Genomic DNA, 16,102 nt, shown 5'->3' with positions numbered 1-16,102 from the left:
ATATTTTAATGCGTTACAAACATTAGCACAAACGCATAATACCCTTCCCACTATAGTGGTGTAGGGTATAAAAACAATGCTAAAATATTTTTATAAATTTCTACATGTTTAACAAGACACTTAAATATTTGTAAATATTATGTTTGTGATTGATGTATTCACTAATATATAATGTATGATTAAATTGAAATGGTTTAAATAAAATTTTCTGAAAGGGGTTCTCATATAGAAATTAGATTATTAATATGGCTCAGTTAACACAATTCATTTGAGTTTTATTTATAAAAATTCAACAGGTTATTACTTACATATGTATATGAAATCCATGGCCATTTATGGATCTTTTATCACCTAACTCCGTAAAACTCACGTGAGTTCTCTGTTTCTTCTGTATTTTGTAGTTTATTTGGATTAAAATTAAATACGGAAGAAAAACAAACTAACAAATTACCACAGATCAGATCAAGATCGTACACACTGATACTCTTATCCAATACTTAGACCAGATTTATGTTAACCAGGTGCTCTGGATCAACTATATGCTAAGGAACAGATGGGTAAGTTGCGAGATGTAAGATATAACTATCAGGAAAAGGGTATTAAGCGGTACACCATAAGGTGGCATTGTGCCCCCTTTACTTTGAGTAACCACGATTAATAGCCTCCCTCCTAACGAACCTAACCGCTAAAGACCGTAGACCTGTCTGATATGCAGACGATGTCGTCATATTTCTAAGGGGAAAGGATCCAAATTACTTGCGTAGAAGAGCTGGAAAGGCTCTGAATACGGCTTTGAGCTAGGCTCAGCCGAGAAGCTTCAATGTTAACCCGGCAAAGACGGAAATCTGTCTTTTGACAGAAAAACAAGAAGATACCGGTGGCAGACAGAGTTAAGTACTTAGGTTTTATTCTTGATCTGAAATTTAAATGTAAACACCACATATAGGATAGGATCAACAAAGCATATCGGTGCTGGGCGCTATGTAGGAGAAACATAGGCATGAAATGCGGTCATTAGTCCTACTACGACATATTGACTTTATAAAAGTGTAATTAGACCAATTATAGTTAATGCCTCAATAATCTGGTAGACTGCTTTGGACAAAAAGTGTAATATCATACTACTATAAGGAGTTCAACCTACTTGCTGCTTGGGTATAAGTGGTGCCATGAGTACTACGTCAACCAAGACTCTGGAAACGTTGCTAGATATTCCACCCTTAGAAACATACATATGTATATAACGGTTCAAAACTTTAGGCGAACTGGCCAAAAGCGGTTATAGGACACGTTATCAATGTATACTGAGACATTGGAAGGCTATACACAATCATCGGACGTGTCCGATGGCATACCAGACACAGAATATGTTGGAAATTTTGAAACACTGATCCCACGCTCCACCAAGACTCAGGAAACGTTGCTAGATATTCCACCCTTTGAAACATTCATATGTATATAAGATATGAGTCGGCACTATACTGCCGAACGGCTCATAACTTTAGGGAAAGTGGCAACGTCATCAATGTATACTGCCACATTGGAAGGCTATACGCAATCGCATACCAGACACTGATATGACGGAAACTTTGAAACACTGATCCCAGATAGAATGTCTTGATCAAGCTGGATATTAGAGCAAATACCCGTAGGAATCCGTTCGTAACGGATGGTTATAAATTGGGAGACAAAGTGGGCCAGGGGTTCTATATTGCATACTTCCAGAAATGGGCTCAGCTATACAGGCTTTCACTGAAATTAGATCCAAATATCTTGGGAGTGATTTTATCCGGATATAACTGATTGGAAAATTCTTTGGAATTACGTCCAGGAAACTCCTATCAGCCTAAAATAACCTAAGAGATCAAAAAATTAATAATTTATTCAATTAATACAGATATCACTCCTGTTATCTAAGTTAACGATCGTTGAAATTTGTTTATTTCAAACGTTAGAATATAATAAAATATTTCAAATAGTCTACATGATATGAACCGTTAATTTTGAAAGTGGTATGAGTCCACATGTTTTCAAAATGAGATATAGAATATTTAGCATTTTATTGTTTTTGGAGAAATTAGACACTTTCATAATATGTTTGTATATTACGTAAAAATTTAGTCTAATATACATATATGTATATATGTATGGATGAGAACAGAAACAGAATAAGAGAAATTTGATTTTATTGGATATACATGAGTTTTTCTATCAACTTATATACATACATATGTATGTATCTATTTAACATCATGAGATATAATGTATTTTATATATTTTTACACACATACATCTTAATAATAGAAATATGATTTTTTTAAGAATATTCCATCAATTCTGTTTAAATAATATTAGGCGCTACATATGTATATATGAAATGACAAACTTATACCCATTATTAACAAATATAAGGGTCTATTATGCGTTTGTGCTAATTTTTGTAACGCCTTAAAATATTGGCGTTACAATCATTCGTCTGTCCGTACGGTTAGCTGATCTGCACATGATGAGGGTGGTGGATAAGGTGATGAAATTTAGCGTATATGTACGTCTTGATGCAAAAACGAAGCCTATTGAAAATAGTTGAAATTGGTATTAATTTATTAAACATTTATTCCCCTTGACCCATTTAATCTGACATCACGGATAGACCGTTAGAGCTCATAATTATGGTGAATATACTAGTTGCCTTCTTAATAACAATTTATCAAAAGTTCATAAAACTCATTTTATATGAAAATTTGTCTAATAAAACTTTTATAAATTATTATGAATGTAGGGTAATCATATGGTCGACGATGCCCGACTATACTTGTTATTTTCTTTACATTCGAGGAAGTTAATATATATTGGCTAGTGAAGCATTCGTACATACGTACTACTACATACGTAATATAATATTTTTTATTAATAAATAATACAAAAAATTATAATAAAATAACAAATAAATAAAATTTGAATAATATCACGTACAATGATTAATATTGTTTTTGTTATTTTTCCTCTTAACTTTATAAGACAACTTACAATTGTCAATACAATACAAAATCGCAAGCATGATTGTAAGACCCGGAGTAAATTTTTATACCCACCATCAAAAAAGATGGGGGGTATATTGATTTTGTCATTCCGTTTGTAACACATCGAAATATTGGTCATAGACCCACAAAAGTATATATATTCTGGGTCCTCATTAAATTCTAAGACGATCTAGCAATGTCTGTCCGTCTGTCCGTCCGTCTGTCTGTTGAAAGCACGATAGAGTCCGAATGGAAAGAGCTAGAGGGTTGAAATTTCACATAAATATTTCTTATAGGTAAGGTTTGTTTGGTATTGGAAATGGGCAATATCGGTCCACGTTTTCGGATAGCCCCCATACAAGTGGCTCCTCGAAAAGCAGCTTTAACAGCCATAACTTGTTTAAAAATACGTAAGTTTCTTATGATCCAAAATCACTATGCAAAATTTTATGAGGATCGGTCCATAATTGAACCTACCCCTCATAAAAGGTCTCCTTCAGAAAATGACTTTAACGCTCATTACTGGCTTAAAAATACTAGTATATAGATGAAATTCGACATAAGTAAGTTTCTTATGATCCAAAATCACTATGCAAAATTTTATGAGGATCAGTCCATCATTGACCCTACCCCCCATATAAGGTCCCCCTCAGAAAATGACTCATTAATGGTTTAAAAATACGAGTGTAGCGATGAAATTCGACACAAATAAATTTAATACGAACCAAATTCTGTCTACCAAATTTTATGAGGATTGACCCATAATTGACCCTACCCCCCTATATAAGGTCCCCTTCAGAAAATTACTTTAACGCTTATAACTGGCCTAAATATAGGAGTATATAGATGAAATTTGTCATAAGTAAGTTTCATTCGAGTCAAACGAGGTTTGATGGTGGGTATATAAGATTCGGCATAGCCGAATATAACACTCTTACTTGTTTATACTTAGTTGTATCTTCTATTGTAAAGATTTACAAATTTAACTTAATCATTAGCTTCAAGGTCCTATGCGAGGGTGCGGTTGTATGTTGACTAGATTAAATAGTGGATCGATTTGAACCATTTTAAATAGAGTTCGTGTTTGGACTAAAGTGGTGTATGTGGCTATTACAGAATAGAGTTACAGAAGAACCACCCTCAACACCTTTTCGTACTGAGCTAAATTTTATACCCAAAATCAATAAAACACTTTTGTAACACATCGAAATATTGGCCATAGACCCATAAAAGTATACATATTATGGGTCCTTATTCAATTCTAAGACGATCTAAATATGTCCGTCTGTCTGTGGATAGGGAGCACACGGTAATAACTACTGATAACTGTTGTCTGATTTTCAAAATGATCGGTATCGGTCCCAGATTCCTCTTAGCCCTCATACATGTGGCCCCTCGGATTACAGTTTAAGTAAATAAGTGAAATAGACAGCACTCGTGATAAAAGCTTGGACATCGGACCTTAATTGATCCTAACCCCCATATAAGGTCCCCTGCAGAAAACGACTTTAACTCTCATAACTAGATTAGTAGATCTACGAAATTCGACATATACAATTTTTATAAGAACAAAAGTCTGTACTAAATATGATGAAGACCGCCACATAAAGAGAAGACCCTATCTCCCATTAAGAGTCCGCTTCAAAATATCAATTTGTGGCTCATAACTGGTTTAAAATTAAAAGTATAGGAACGTAATTCGATAAAAATAATATTTATAGGACCCTAAAATTTTCAACCAAATGTTATGTGGAACGATCCATAATTGGATCGATATATAATTCCTGACTAACACTGATTGGAAGATTCTTAGGAATTACGTTCATGAAACTGAGTTTCTAAATACTGAAAAATAATTCATTCAGTGAACTTTTTTTCACAACAGGCCCGAAAGTGGCCTAGGTGTATTTCTTCGGATTTGATGTAGTATACATCCTCCTATCAACCTAACCTAAGCTCCTTCTTCGATTTTTTGTTTTGTTCCCGGTTTTTTTAAACCAATTTTATAAACCTTTTGGAAAACCAAGATATGCATGATGTTAAAAAGTGACCAAATTTGAGTCCCCGCAGCGTTACACATGGCGATCTATGGACACTATTTTCAAAACTTGAATAAGCCCGAGTAAATATTCATACAAATCGAAATGACAAATTTATTTAATTACATCTATAATCTGCGTCTATTTTAAATTATTTTCATATAAAAGAACTCATTTCTTATAACTATTAGAACAATAATTTTAAACATTTCCAATTTCGATCTTTCGGTTAGCTAAACAAATATCTTTTACCAAATGCCGCAAAACTTTGCCATTCTTATTATAAGGAATTTCCTCCAAAAAGTACACACCATAGTGCAACCTCTTGTAACGTGCCTCGGTTTTACTCTCCACAAATTTCACTATATCTTTCTCTTTCAACCTGCTCTCCGCATGCTTGACGACCGCTGCAGCAGGTATATCGTTTTTCTCTTCGTCAAAAACACCAAAAACACAAACATCAATAACACCGGGTATGGTCATGACAATCTCTTCGATTTCGTGAGGTGAATAATGGAAATATTCATATTTCATGACATCCTTGCAGCGCTCCACTAAATAGAGATAATGTTCTTCATCAATATAACCCAAATCGCCAGTGTGTGTAAAACCTTCGGAATCGACAATTTGCTTAGTAGCCTCGGGATTATTGTAATAGCCCAACCATTTGTTAATCGAACTTACACATATTTCACCCAATTCGTTGACACCCAAACGTTCACCGGTAAATTGATCTACAATTTTCATTTGTATATTGGGTACAATTTTACCCACCGATTGTGGTTTATAGTCGCTGAAATTACATGCTATACCACCCGATTCTGTAGTGCCGTAGATATTTAATAAGTAACCTGTAGTTAGAACTGAACGTATACGTTTTTGTGTGGCTTCGGAACAGGCGGAACCTGTCATAAATATCAACTGTATACTGGACATGGCTTTTTGGGTATAGCCCGGCAATAGGGAGACTTGAACCATTTGTGAGGGACAGGTCATGAGAAAATTCACTTTATATTTTTGTATTACTTGCAGCATATATTGTGGTGAAAAGGGTTTTGTAGTTATAATCCTTATACCGCCTACTAGTATATTACAGATCAGATTGAATAGTCCAGTACCCCAATCTATTTCAGCAAAGGAAAACATGATGCTGGAACCATTTGTAACACTAAAACTTGAAATAATTAACTATATATGTATATCTTATGGAAACTTTAGTATAAAAATTGTTTAAATTACCAAAATTCGGTGGAAAAGAGTCTATTCGATAAGCAAACACCTTTAGGTAAACCGGTTGTTCCGGAAGAACAGCAAACGGCCACAGTTTGATTAGGACCATATTTTAAAGGTTCAGCTCTGAAAGTGAATTAACCGTTGATCACAGGGAAATTCATTAAAATTGAACTAATCGAAAATATTGTTATTGTTTTATAAACTTACCGATAGAACTGCTCTGTTGCGGTAGGTTCCAATAAATCCTCAATCTTCTTAACGTCACTCAAATGATTCTGTATTGTATAAATAATTGGCTTAAACCTTTGTGTGGCCTCTTTGACTTTATCATAGTGTATACCATGGCAAAATATAATTTTGGGTTGCGTAATATCAAACAAACGTTTAACCACATCTGTGAAAATGGAAAAATTTAATTAACAAATGCCCATAAATTATTCACTTTAAATATGTTCAGTCACTCGCTCCCACTCTCTCGCTCACCTTTTTCCAAAACATGATTAACAGCATGAAATGCATTTCCATTAAACCAGGCAGCCATAACAACTGGCATTACGTAGGTGGTATTGGGTGCTAATATACCAATAACATCGTCCACTGTAAGCTGCATTCTTTTAAAATGCTGAGCTAGACGTATCGCCGTAGTTAAGGCTTGACCATATGTTAATGTTATATTTTCAGAATCACTGATTTGACAGATTTCTTGGGGATTTTTACTGCGCATCATGAAGAGAGCTATTTCGCCCACCGAAACATTTTCATTAAACATTTGATTTCTTTTAGCTCCATGCCAAATTTTCTCCGCTTCATCGTATTTAACTGTAAAATCGAACATTTTTTGGGGTTTTCGTCTTCCTTGGTTTGTTGTGTGTAGTGCTTTCTGTTCAGTGTTTTGTTTAATAATAATTTAAAATTTGTTATCGAATTTGTGAATAATTGTTTTTGTGTAAATATTAAAAATAATTCGTTTTAATTGTTTTTTTATATCAGAATTTAATCTAATCTAAAAGTATTTCGATATTAAAAGACTGTTAAATAAAATACAACATTATTAGTTAACAATGTAATTGGCTATTACAGCAATAAACAGTTAATAGATAAATTAATAATTTAATGTTAAACAAGTAAGTAACTCTAATCGGACCTGCGTGATCGAATTTTATGAAGGATAGGGTTTCATGTGTGCGGTGTAACTAAAATTTGTAAGCCAGTTAAGTACATTTTCTGAAAGGGATCCTATTATCATTACACTCACAGATGCATGATCGAATTTTTGTCCCAAAAACATTGCAAGGCAAAAAGTAAGATCAAACATCGAAGGAAAATTCCCGAGCTATTACATATAACTATAAAATAAATTATCTTAGGAAGAAATTTGTCATTTAGATGTAGTATTTGCGAATGTTGGCACTCATCCGAAAAATATATATTCCTTCCTGTCAAGTGTTTGCTCGGTAGTACAGACAATGTTATTCAAGGCTGTTTATACAGACTACTCCTGAATATTCTAATTTATTCGATTAGTTAGTTTGTGAGGAGGATGTATGTTACATCCAACTCGAGTGTGTTGTGGGTTCTTTTACTAGTGTCTCTAATGGGAATCGAACCCACGATTTCCCGTCTAACAGGCTTATACAACTTACATTTCCTGCTATGTGACTTTGGGACAGCGTAAATGACAACTCTCATTCATGTCAGCCCTACAACCCATAATGTTCTTGTCCTGTATATATGTACATTGTGAGATCATTTTGATCCAACAAATTTTTAAATTGTGCTAAAATTAAAATTTAAATTAATGTGAGTTCTTTATGAAGCGATACGACGTTTTTGTCAATATGATGATTTTCGGAAAGTTGAGTCAACAAACCATGGTGGTCCCAAAGGGTCCATTGTGGTTCCCTTTAAGAAAGAACAAAGAATATAGACAGAAGATAGAAGAATAAAAGAGAAAAATATGAGAAGAGGTATATTCCCCCAGATAGGTTAAAGGAAGAAAATGGACATGGAAGTGAAATCTCTATTGTCAGTTACTTAAATAACAAATCAATTCCCCTGATAAAACACAGAATGAAGCCTAAGTTCCCAATTCATCGGTGAATCTATTACCTAGCCATTTCAGTCTCAGACTTTTAACTCTAGGACAGTTTCATCTACTTCGTCTTCAGACAACATGCAAAAATCCTGCGTGTTACCAACCCTATTACCTCTAAAGGCTCTTATTGCACAGTTGCCAGTTATCACCCCTACTAAAGTCCTTATACTCTTTATGTCGAATCCTAATAGTACTCTGGTTGCTTTTGCGTTAACGGCCATATTGCCTTAGAAATTCTGCAGTCCATCCTACTGTGCCAGTATCGGTTGGCAGAGTCTTTGAATTTTTCGGAGATTAGTTTATAGTAATAGCAGATAGAATGTTTTACAAGACTATCCCTACTATTAAGGTCTAGATCCGAACCCTATCTGGCCAATTCATATGCGATCTCGTTACCTTCTACTCTGGTAGCTTTTGCGTTAATGGCCATAGTGCCTTAGAAATTTTGCAATCCATCCTACTGTGCCAGTATCGGTTGGCAGAGTCCTTGAATTTTTCGGAGATTAGTCTATAGTAATAGCAGATAGGATGTTTTACAAGACTATCCCCACTATTAAGGTCGAGATCCGAACCCTGTCTATCCAATTCATATGCGATCTCGTTACTTTCTATATCCACGGTCTTTTTGCAGCTAAGATCTCCTCCCGAAAGACGCTACATTAGTCAAGAAGTCTATAAGACAATTTTATGTCTCTATCAACCAGATAAACTCCAGCCCTGTACCGGATTCCTTCTTGGATCCACCAGACTGCACAACTCCAAATAGTACTTCGAACCCAATCCGAACGTCCGTACAATTGACGGTAAAACTACGAAGTCCAAGGTTATAACCAAATGATCAGAGATATCCTCCGTAGGGTTGTTGTGTTCTTGTGTTCTCTCAATGTACTTCCTTCAGTTCAGTGCGACCTATCTCGTTCAATATTCTAGTGTGGCCTACCCGCTTTGATCTTACCAGAGCTGATTCAAACAATCTAAATAAGTTCCTTGCCGCCACGCTCTGAACGGGGAGCTGCGGTCGAGAAAGTCCCTAGGTACTTGGCTCCTTTTCAAAAAGTCAATCTAACGCCGTCAGCAAGCTGAAACTCTTTCCTTTGAAGAGAACTAGTTCCGTCTTAGATAGATTCACACTCAACTCAGTCGAATCCAAGCTAAAACTACCTCTGTCGTTAAACCCAACCCATTTCCATTAGTCCAGATTGATAGATTACTTACTTTACTGATTGTCGAAATAAATTTACCTAGAACCAGTGTCATTTGCATAAGCGACTATCTTTCCACCTTTAGATTCAAAGAGCCTGAGGTTAAAGTTGACCGCCAGTCAAGGAGTGATAACACTCCTCCTTGGGATGCACCCCTGGCAACTCTTTTCCCAATTCTATTATCACCTAAGATTGAGTATAAAACTCTGCCAGCAAGCATCGATATAGCCAACTCAATAGGAAATCCTGAACCCCGAGTACGACTTGCGACTCCCTAATGTCTAAAAAACATGTATCTATATATCTTTCGTCACAGACGTGTCTTGCATTTTGAAAAAAAGGCATTTAAACAAATCTTACTTTGTAGTTCCTTTGTTTCTTTATTTTTAAGAAGTTTACTTAACAATCTAATCTTAGTATTTAGTTCACTTTGTACTATTTAAATTCTTTAATTTAATAAACAACTCCTTTGCTTCGCGCTTAACAATTTTACCATTGAAATTCTGTGGCAATTCATCCACAAACACTACACCATTGTGCAATTGTTTCTGTCTAGCTTTTAAGCGATTCTTAACATGTTCCACCACATCTTGTTCCTTCAGCAAACTACCCTTTGCCCTAATAACTAGGGCTCCAGCTACATCACCATAATACTCATCATAAACACCCACAACACAACAATCAATCACATCGTTCAGTTCGCGTATACAATTTTCAATTTCACTCGGCCAATAGTGTTCCGAAAGATATTTACAAATCTCTTTTTTACGATCAATTATATAAAGAAAACCATCTTTATCCATATAACCCAAGTCACCACTGTGAAACCAGCCCAAAGAATCTCTCATACGTTGGGTCTCTATGGGATTGCCATAGTAACCGGCCCAATGATAGGGATAGTGTACCTGAATTTCACCCACTTCATTGGGTCCTAAACTATTACCTTGTTCGTCTTGTATCCTCAAGCGTATATTGGGTACAAGTTTACCCACTGAGTTGCCACGTTCTAAACCAAAATAGCCCGATACGCCACCAGCTTCTGTGAAACCATAGCCAAAACAGATTAAAGCACGTGGCAAGATATTTTGGGTTTTTTCCAAAGTTTTGGTGGTTATACAGCCACCTCCACATTGTAGAATTTTAATTGTTGCCATGTTTTCAATAGTAAAGTTGGGACATTGTGTCAAAGCGACAACATGAGAGGGTGCCAGAGTGGCATTAGTTATTTTGTATTTTCCGGTAAGTTCTATAAAATATTCAGGCGTGAAGGGTTTGCGTGAAATGATGCGGGTACAACCCGAGTAGCAACTGAATATCATGATCATAAGGCCACTCATCCAGTCCAAACCACTGGCGGTGTATAGGACATCTTCGCTGGTAATGGCACTGAGGAATAAAAATCTATAATACTAATAAATATAAATTTACTTAACTTACGGATTTTCAAACATCAATTTATTAACGGATATAGTGACAGCTTTCGGTAATCCAGTAGTTCCTGAAGAACAAAGTATAGCTACAGTTTGATCGGAACCCAATGAAAGTTTTTCAGGTCTAAATGTGTGAAGAACTCAAATAGTTTATTACAAAATCTCCGGAATTTTAAACTTTTACTTACTGATAAAAGAATTCAGTTTTTGTGGGTTGCAGTAGATCCAGAACAGAGGCAACACCCTCAATATGTTCACTAACGGTATAAATAAGAGGTCTAAATGACTTTGTGGCTAAACGTATTTTCTCATAATCCGAACCATCACAGAATATAATACCAGGTTTGGTAATACCAAAGCAGTGGGCCAAAGATTCTGTAATTTAAAGGAATATTTTGAATCCCTTAAAAAAAAACGATAATTCTCTTCTTACTTTCATCATACATGGGACTGACCGCATGAAAAGGTACCGAGTTGAGGAAACAACCAACCGCTACAGGCATTAAATAGGTGGTATTGCGTGCCGCTATGCCCACCACATCATCATAACTTAAACGCATTTTCTTAAAATGTTGAGCTATACGTATGGCCCATGTCAAAGCCTCGCGATTTGTTAGACTTTTATTCTCAATATCATCGATCTTGGGGACAATAAAGAGTTAAAATTTATTCTCTTGAAGTATTTGTAAAACACTTTCTTACCTGTATTATTTTATTAGGATAATTTCTCATTTGTCCATATAAAATTCTACCCACCGAATGATGTTCAATATTGTGCAGTGGTTCCATTTTGGTGCCACTCCATATTTTCGTATGTTTGTCATAATTGGCGCTAATAAGTTGATCCATTATATGTTTACCTTACGAACTGTTAACGGACACTGATTTATTTTCAATTTGTTTAAAATAGAAAAAAAAATATTTTTAAAGTATTCTGTATTTTGTATATTGATACTTGTACTTTATCTTTTAAAGTAGCTAATTAGAGATAAAGATTTTAATGCTCCAAGTTATATTTTACGCATTAGACAAGCACTTGTGTACTTAGAAATAGAAACAAAAACTTGGTGTTTCCTAAAACTTACTCGTCAACTATCAGTTATATGCAGAATGTGTGTCACAAATAATTGAGTTTTCAAACCAATTAAGAATATATTTCATTATCAAGTATAGGGTTCTTCAGTAAGAACTATACATTAGCGATTTGCGGGTTAGTTATGGAAATGATTTTCATTTCGAATAAGAGTAGAATGAAAAAGTACTAAAGAGTGAACTTCGATATAATGTCATTTTTATCGGAGGATGTTAGATGTTAGGTTTCTAGGTTCAATATTAAAGAAAATACTAAAAGTACCATTTGATGAACGAAACAGTACTAAAAATTTTCGTTTATAGATTTCTATTCAATCAGGTCCGTGTAGATTAACTGCCTTATTCATAAACATTTGTTTTATAAACTTTTGATAAATTTTTATGAATAATACCCTATAACGATGTTATAGCGGAATAATCTATACCCAGTTATCTAACCATGACTGATTAGTGACTTTGTGGGTAAAAATTAATAAACACTTGATAGCCGAGATCATGCAACGGCATCTTATTATAAATATTAGTGGTTCCTTCAATATCTCGAATATATCCTTTATGTTCCTTCAATATCTTGAATATATCCTTTATATTTAAATATCTATATATACCACCAGAATCTTTACAGATGGTTCTAAAATGAACTTCGGTGTAGGTTCTGGTGTCTTCTATAAAGAAGCTGTATATATCGAGGCGGTATATATCGAGTCGGCTGGGGCTCTCCTTTAACGAGTACTGTCACAGTTGCAAAGACAGAAAAAAGGAAGAAACGATCATCCATCTTCTCTGTGAATGACCTAGCCGTTAAGAGAAACAGTTTTCTGGGCAGCTGTCGTTGGTAAGATATCTTGGTCTAAGCTTAATGACATCTTAAGATTTCTCACTACTACAGGCGGGATCTAATACTATACAATACTACATCTGACGAGTGGAGTGGTTTGGTTAAAACGAAGTCTCTTTGACTCTACTTGACAGATCGAGCGTAATGAACTAAAACGATAACCAACCAACCATTCAAAGATCCAAGTGACTTAAAGGTTGAATATGGTCATAATTTCCTGGTTTATTTACGGATATAAAAAGAGTATTTGATGGAACCTTGTTGTAAATAAAAGCTTTTCGAAGCTCAGTACCAAGATATTTGGATATACTGAAAACAAATATAAGAGATCTCATGGAATTAACTCTGCACAAACTACTATTATGGAACAGGAAAAACGTTATAAAGGTCAATCTTCACTTTTGGCACTTCATATTACTATTATCTTGACCTAAAGGGGTCAGGTAATTTTGGAGGCTCAAAGTTGAGTGACCGAATTTGAGATAGCAGTACCTAAACCAAACTTTAATAGAACCATCCAAGTCTGAGAGTCATTTTAATTAAAATTTTTGATTTATACACCGACTTTCACAAAATGTTTCATTCAAATCGAAAGACCCAATAACACAGCTGAATACTAATAAGATAAGACTAGACTAAGTCTCTTTACATCTCCCAATGCTCTCACCGGGATAAAGTCGATATGTATTCTCTGTAAAATTGATATGGGTTAAGCCCCTTTCACACTAGCACACAAGTAATATGATCAGTCAAAATTTTGTGTAGAAGAGAACGGATGGGATCGTCTAAACGCAATATGTAATGAAACCATCACACATTGAGAGAAAATACGGATGGAAAATTTGACAGTCGTATGGCTCTCTTCATTTTTTGAAATGATTCAAAAAGCAAGCAAGTCACATTAGATCAGGGATGTATTTTTATGTAAACACATACAAAAAAATTTAAACAGCTGTTCCATCTTACTTTGTTATTGTTTTATACCAATCGTGTAAACACAAAATAGTATTTACATATGTATATAGATGTCTGATCGTAATAACTAATCCACTTAAAAGTTATTTCAGAAGTTTTTTAGAGAATGAAGATTGATATATGGGCAATTCCATACGATTGTATGTGACATTCGCATGCCTTCAGAGTGGTATAGATTTTGTAAAATTAGGATTACTTGAAAACAATTATGTCATTCTGTTCCATTTAAAGAATACTATATTTGCAAAAGGAATCATCCCATTCGGAACCTTGTTTTCCAAAATATGGATTAAAATATGGCGATATCATACGCGACAAAAAACGGAAGTTTTTTTAAAGTACATGTAAATATTTACCAAAATCTGCGAATTCTGTAGGTGCATCTTTTTTGTTTAAATTTCTTCACTATGGGACATATTTTTTATTAGTAATCCATAATTTTTAAATAAAAAAAAATAATAATATAATTTTATAATGGACATTTTTAAATATCGTACGTGACACATCGAATGTGACAGATTTTTCTCCTGATTTTTTTTAGGTTATAAAATATATATTTTAAAAATATATGCATACACACACTTCAACAAATCAAAAGGAGTAGGAAAGTGCAGTTGGACACGGCCGACCTATATACATGTTTAAGCAATTTATAGATAAAAATAGAAAACTGGAGTCAAATGTGGAGTCAAATGTGTTGACTAGGGTCAAATGTGGACCGATCCTCATAAAATTCTAGGGTGTGATTTTAATTCATATAAAACTTATTTGTGCCAAATTTTGTCATAATACTAGTGATTAGAGGTTAGTTACGGACGTTTAAGTGTTTTTCTGAAATTAAACTTTGAATGGAACTAGGGTCAAATGATGTCCAATCGTTATGAAAATCGGCATAAAGGTTTAGGCTTATAAACATTTTAGATCTGTCGATTTTTGAAGGTATAGTATTATAATTAACAGAATTATGTTCAAAATTTTTGAACAGTTTTCGTCTTTGGTGCTACAAAAGATAATATACCAAATTTTGTTGAATTATCTTAAAAAATGCAGAAGTTATAAGGGTTTTATTTTTTCAGTCGTGGTTTACCATATGTTGTTATTAGGCTTGGGGGGTAATGAATACATAAAGTAATTCATTGCTTTATGTAATTACAATTACATTACTTATAATGTGTAATTTATAAAATTACCAGATATTTGTAATTGTAATTTATGCAGCATTAATTACAATTACATGTAATTATAATTCAAAAGTAATTTTAATTGGTCAAACTTCAATCACAAGTAATTGTAATTGGTTATAGCTTTAATAACAATTACTTTAATTACAATTGTAATAACAAATGTAATTATTATACCCAAGCCTGACTGATACAAGTCTCTTTAATTTCATTTCACATTACAAATGTTTGTAATTAGCAAAAACTTCAATTACAAGTAATTGAAATTGCTTAAAAGCTTTAGTTATAATTACATACTTTAAATGTAATTGTAATCAAATTGCAATCATTACCCCAAGCCTAAATGGTTCAGGCCTCTTTCATCATTCACACTGTTTCAAGGATATGTCTCTAATCTAGAGTACAACAAGAATAACAAGGCCATTCAAATTAGAGTGAAATCCTTTTAATTCTTCACTATTGGCCAAGTGCTTCCCAAGTGTACAAGTTTCATGTATAACCTATTGTAGAGTATCAATTGCCTTTATATCGTTGCATTATCAAATAATTGCTTTAATAAATGTAATTATTATTACTCCCACTTTTAATCTTATCAGTCAAAATGTGTCTACTAAAGTAGTATATTTTTATAAATTTCTTGAAGTGCTATGATTAGTAAATTATATCGCATGAGTTAAAATTTCTTATCAATTTTGATTGTCAGTAAACATTTGTTTTATGATGATTCATCAAGTCTGACTATAAAATTTACAAGCAAATGTTGACTACTAACGTACATACATACATATGTATATACCTACATAAATAAATAAATAAAATGTTTACATTAATAAACAAGTGAGAAGGCATGTTAGGGCATGGTCAACCATATGATACCCTACACCTATTATGATTATTTAACAATAATTCTCTTATATTTATGTAATTTATTTATATGGAGACATGGGACAAAAATGGATGCAATTTGGAGGGAGGATTTATGATTATATAACAAATA

General features: G+C 33.9%; 2 protein-coding genes across 4 annotated transcripts; both read right to left on the bottom strand.

Annotated features, from left to right (window-relative positions):
* Positions 1–5,159: 5,159 nt before the first annotated feature.
* Positions 5,160–7,175, bottom strand: LOC119604201 (luciferin 4-monooxygenase-like). Of its 2 annotated transcripts, none has more exons than XM_037956678.1 (4): positions 6,776–7,175; positions 6,500–6,686; positions 6,299–6,415; positions 5,160–6,233 (listed from the first exon to the last, which is right to left on the bottom strand). In XM_037956678.1, exons 1-4 carry the CDS (start codon positions 7,125–7,127, stop codon positions 5,261–5,263), a joined length of 1,629 nt encoding a protein of 542 aa, XP_037812606.1. In that variant the 5' UTR covers positions 7,128–7,175; the 3' UTR covers positions 5,160–5,260. The 2 variants fall into 2 exon arrangements, with proteins under 2 accessions (XP_037812606.1, XP_037812607.1); XM_037956679.1 differs by having other exon boundaries at positions 5,160–6,227.
* A 2,770-nt stretch (positions 7,176–9,945) lies between these two features.
* Positions 9,946–11,896, bottom strand: LOC119604200 (4-coumarate--CoA ligase 1-like). Of its 2 annotated transcripts, none has more exons than XM_037956676.1 (5): positions 11,722–11,896; positions 11,453–11,660; positions 11,208–11,394; positions 11,027–11,143; positions 9,946–10,975 (listed from the first exon to the last, which is right to left on the bottom strand). In XM_037956676.1, exons 1-5 carry the CDS (start codon positions 11,866–11,868, stop codon positions 10,015–10,017), a joined length of 1,620 nt encoding a protein of 539 aa, XP_037812604.1. In that variant the 5' UTR covers positions 11,869–11,896; the 3' UTR covers positions 9,946–10,014. The 2 variants fall into 2 exon arrangements, with proteins under 2 accessions (XP_037812604.1, XP_037812605.1); XM_037956677.1 differs by having other exon boundaries at positions 9,946–10,963.
* Positions 11,897–16,102: the final 4,206 nt, after the last annotated feature.

This window comes from Lucilia sericata, unplaced genomic scaffold (genome assembly GCF_015586225.1).
Source record: "Lucilia sericata isolate MDLA Ls3-8-SP2 unplaced genomic scaffold, ASM1558622v1 Contig000369F_arrow, whole genome shotgun sequence".
NCBI lineage: Eukaryota > Metazoa > Arthropoda > Insecta > Diptera > Calliphoridae > Lucilia > Lucilia sericata.
The sequence above is the reverse complement of the archived record's forward strand: the minus strand, read 5'-3'. Positions and strand labels throughout refer to the sequence as shown.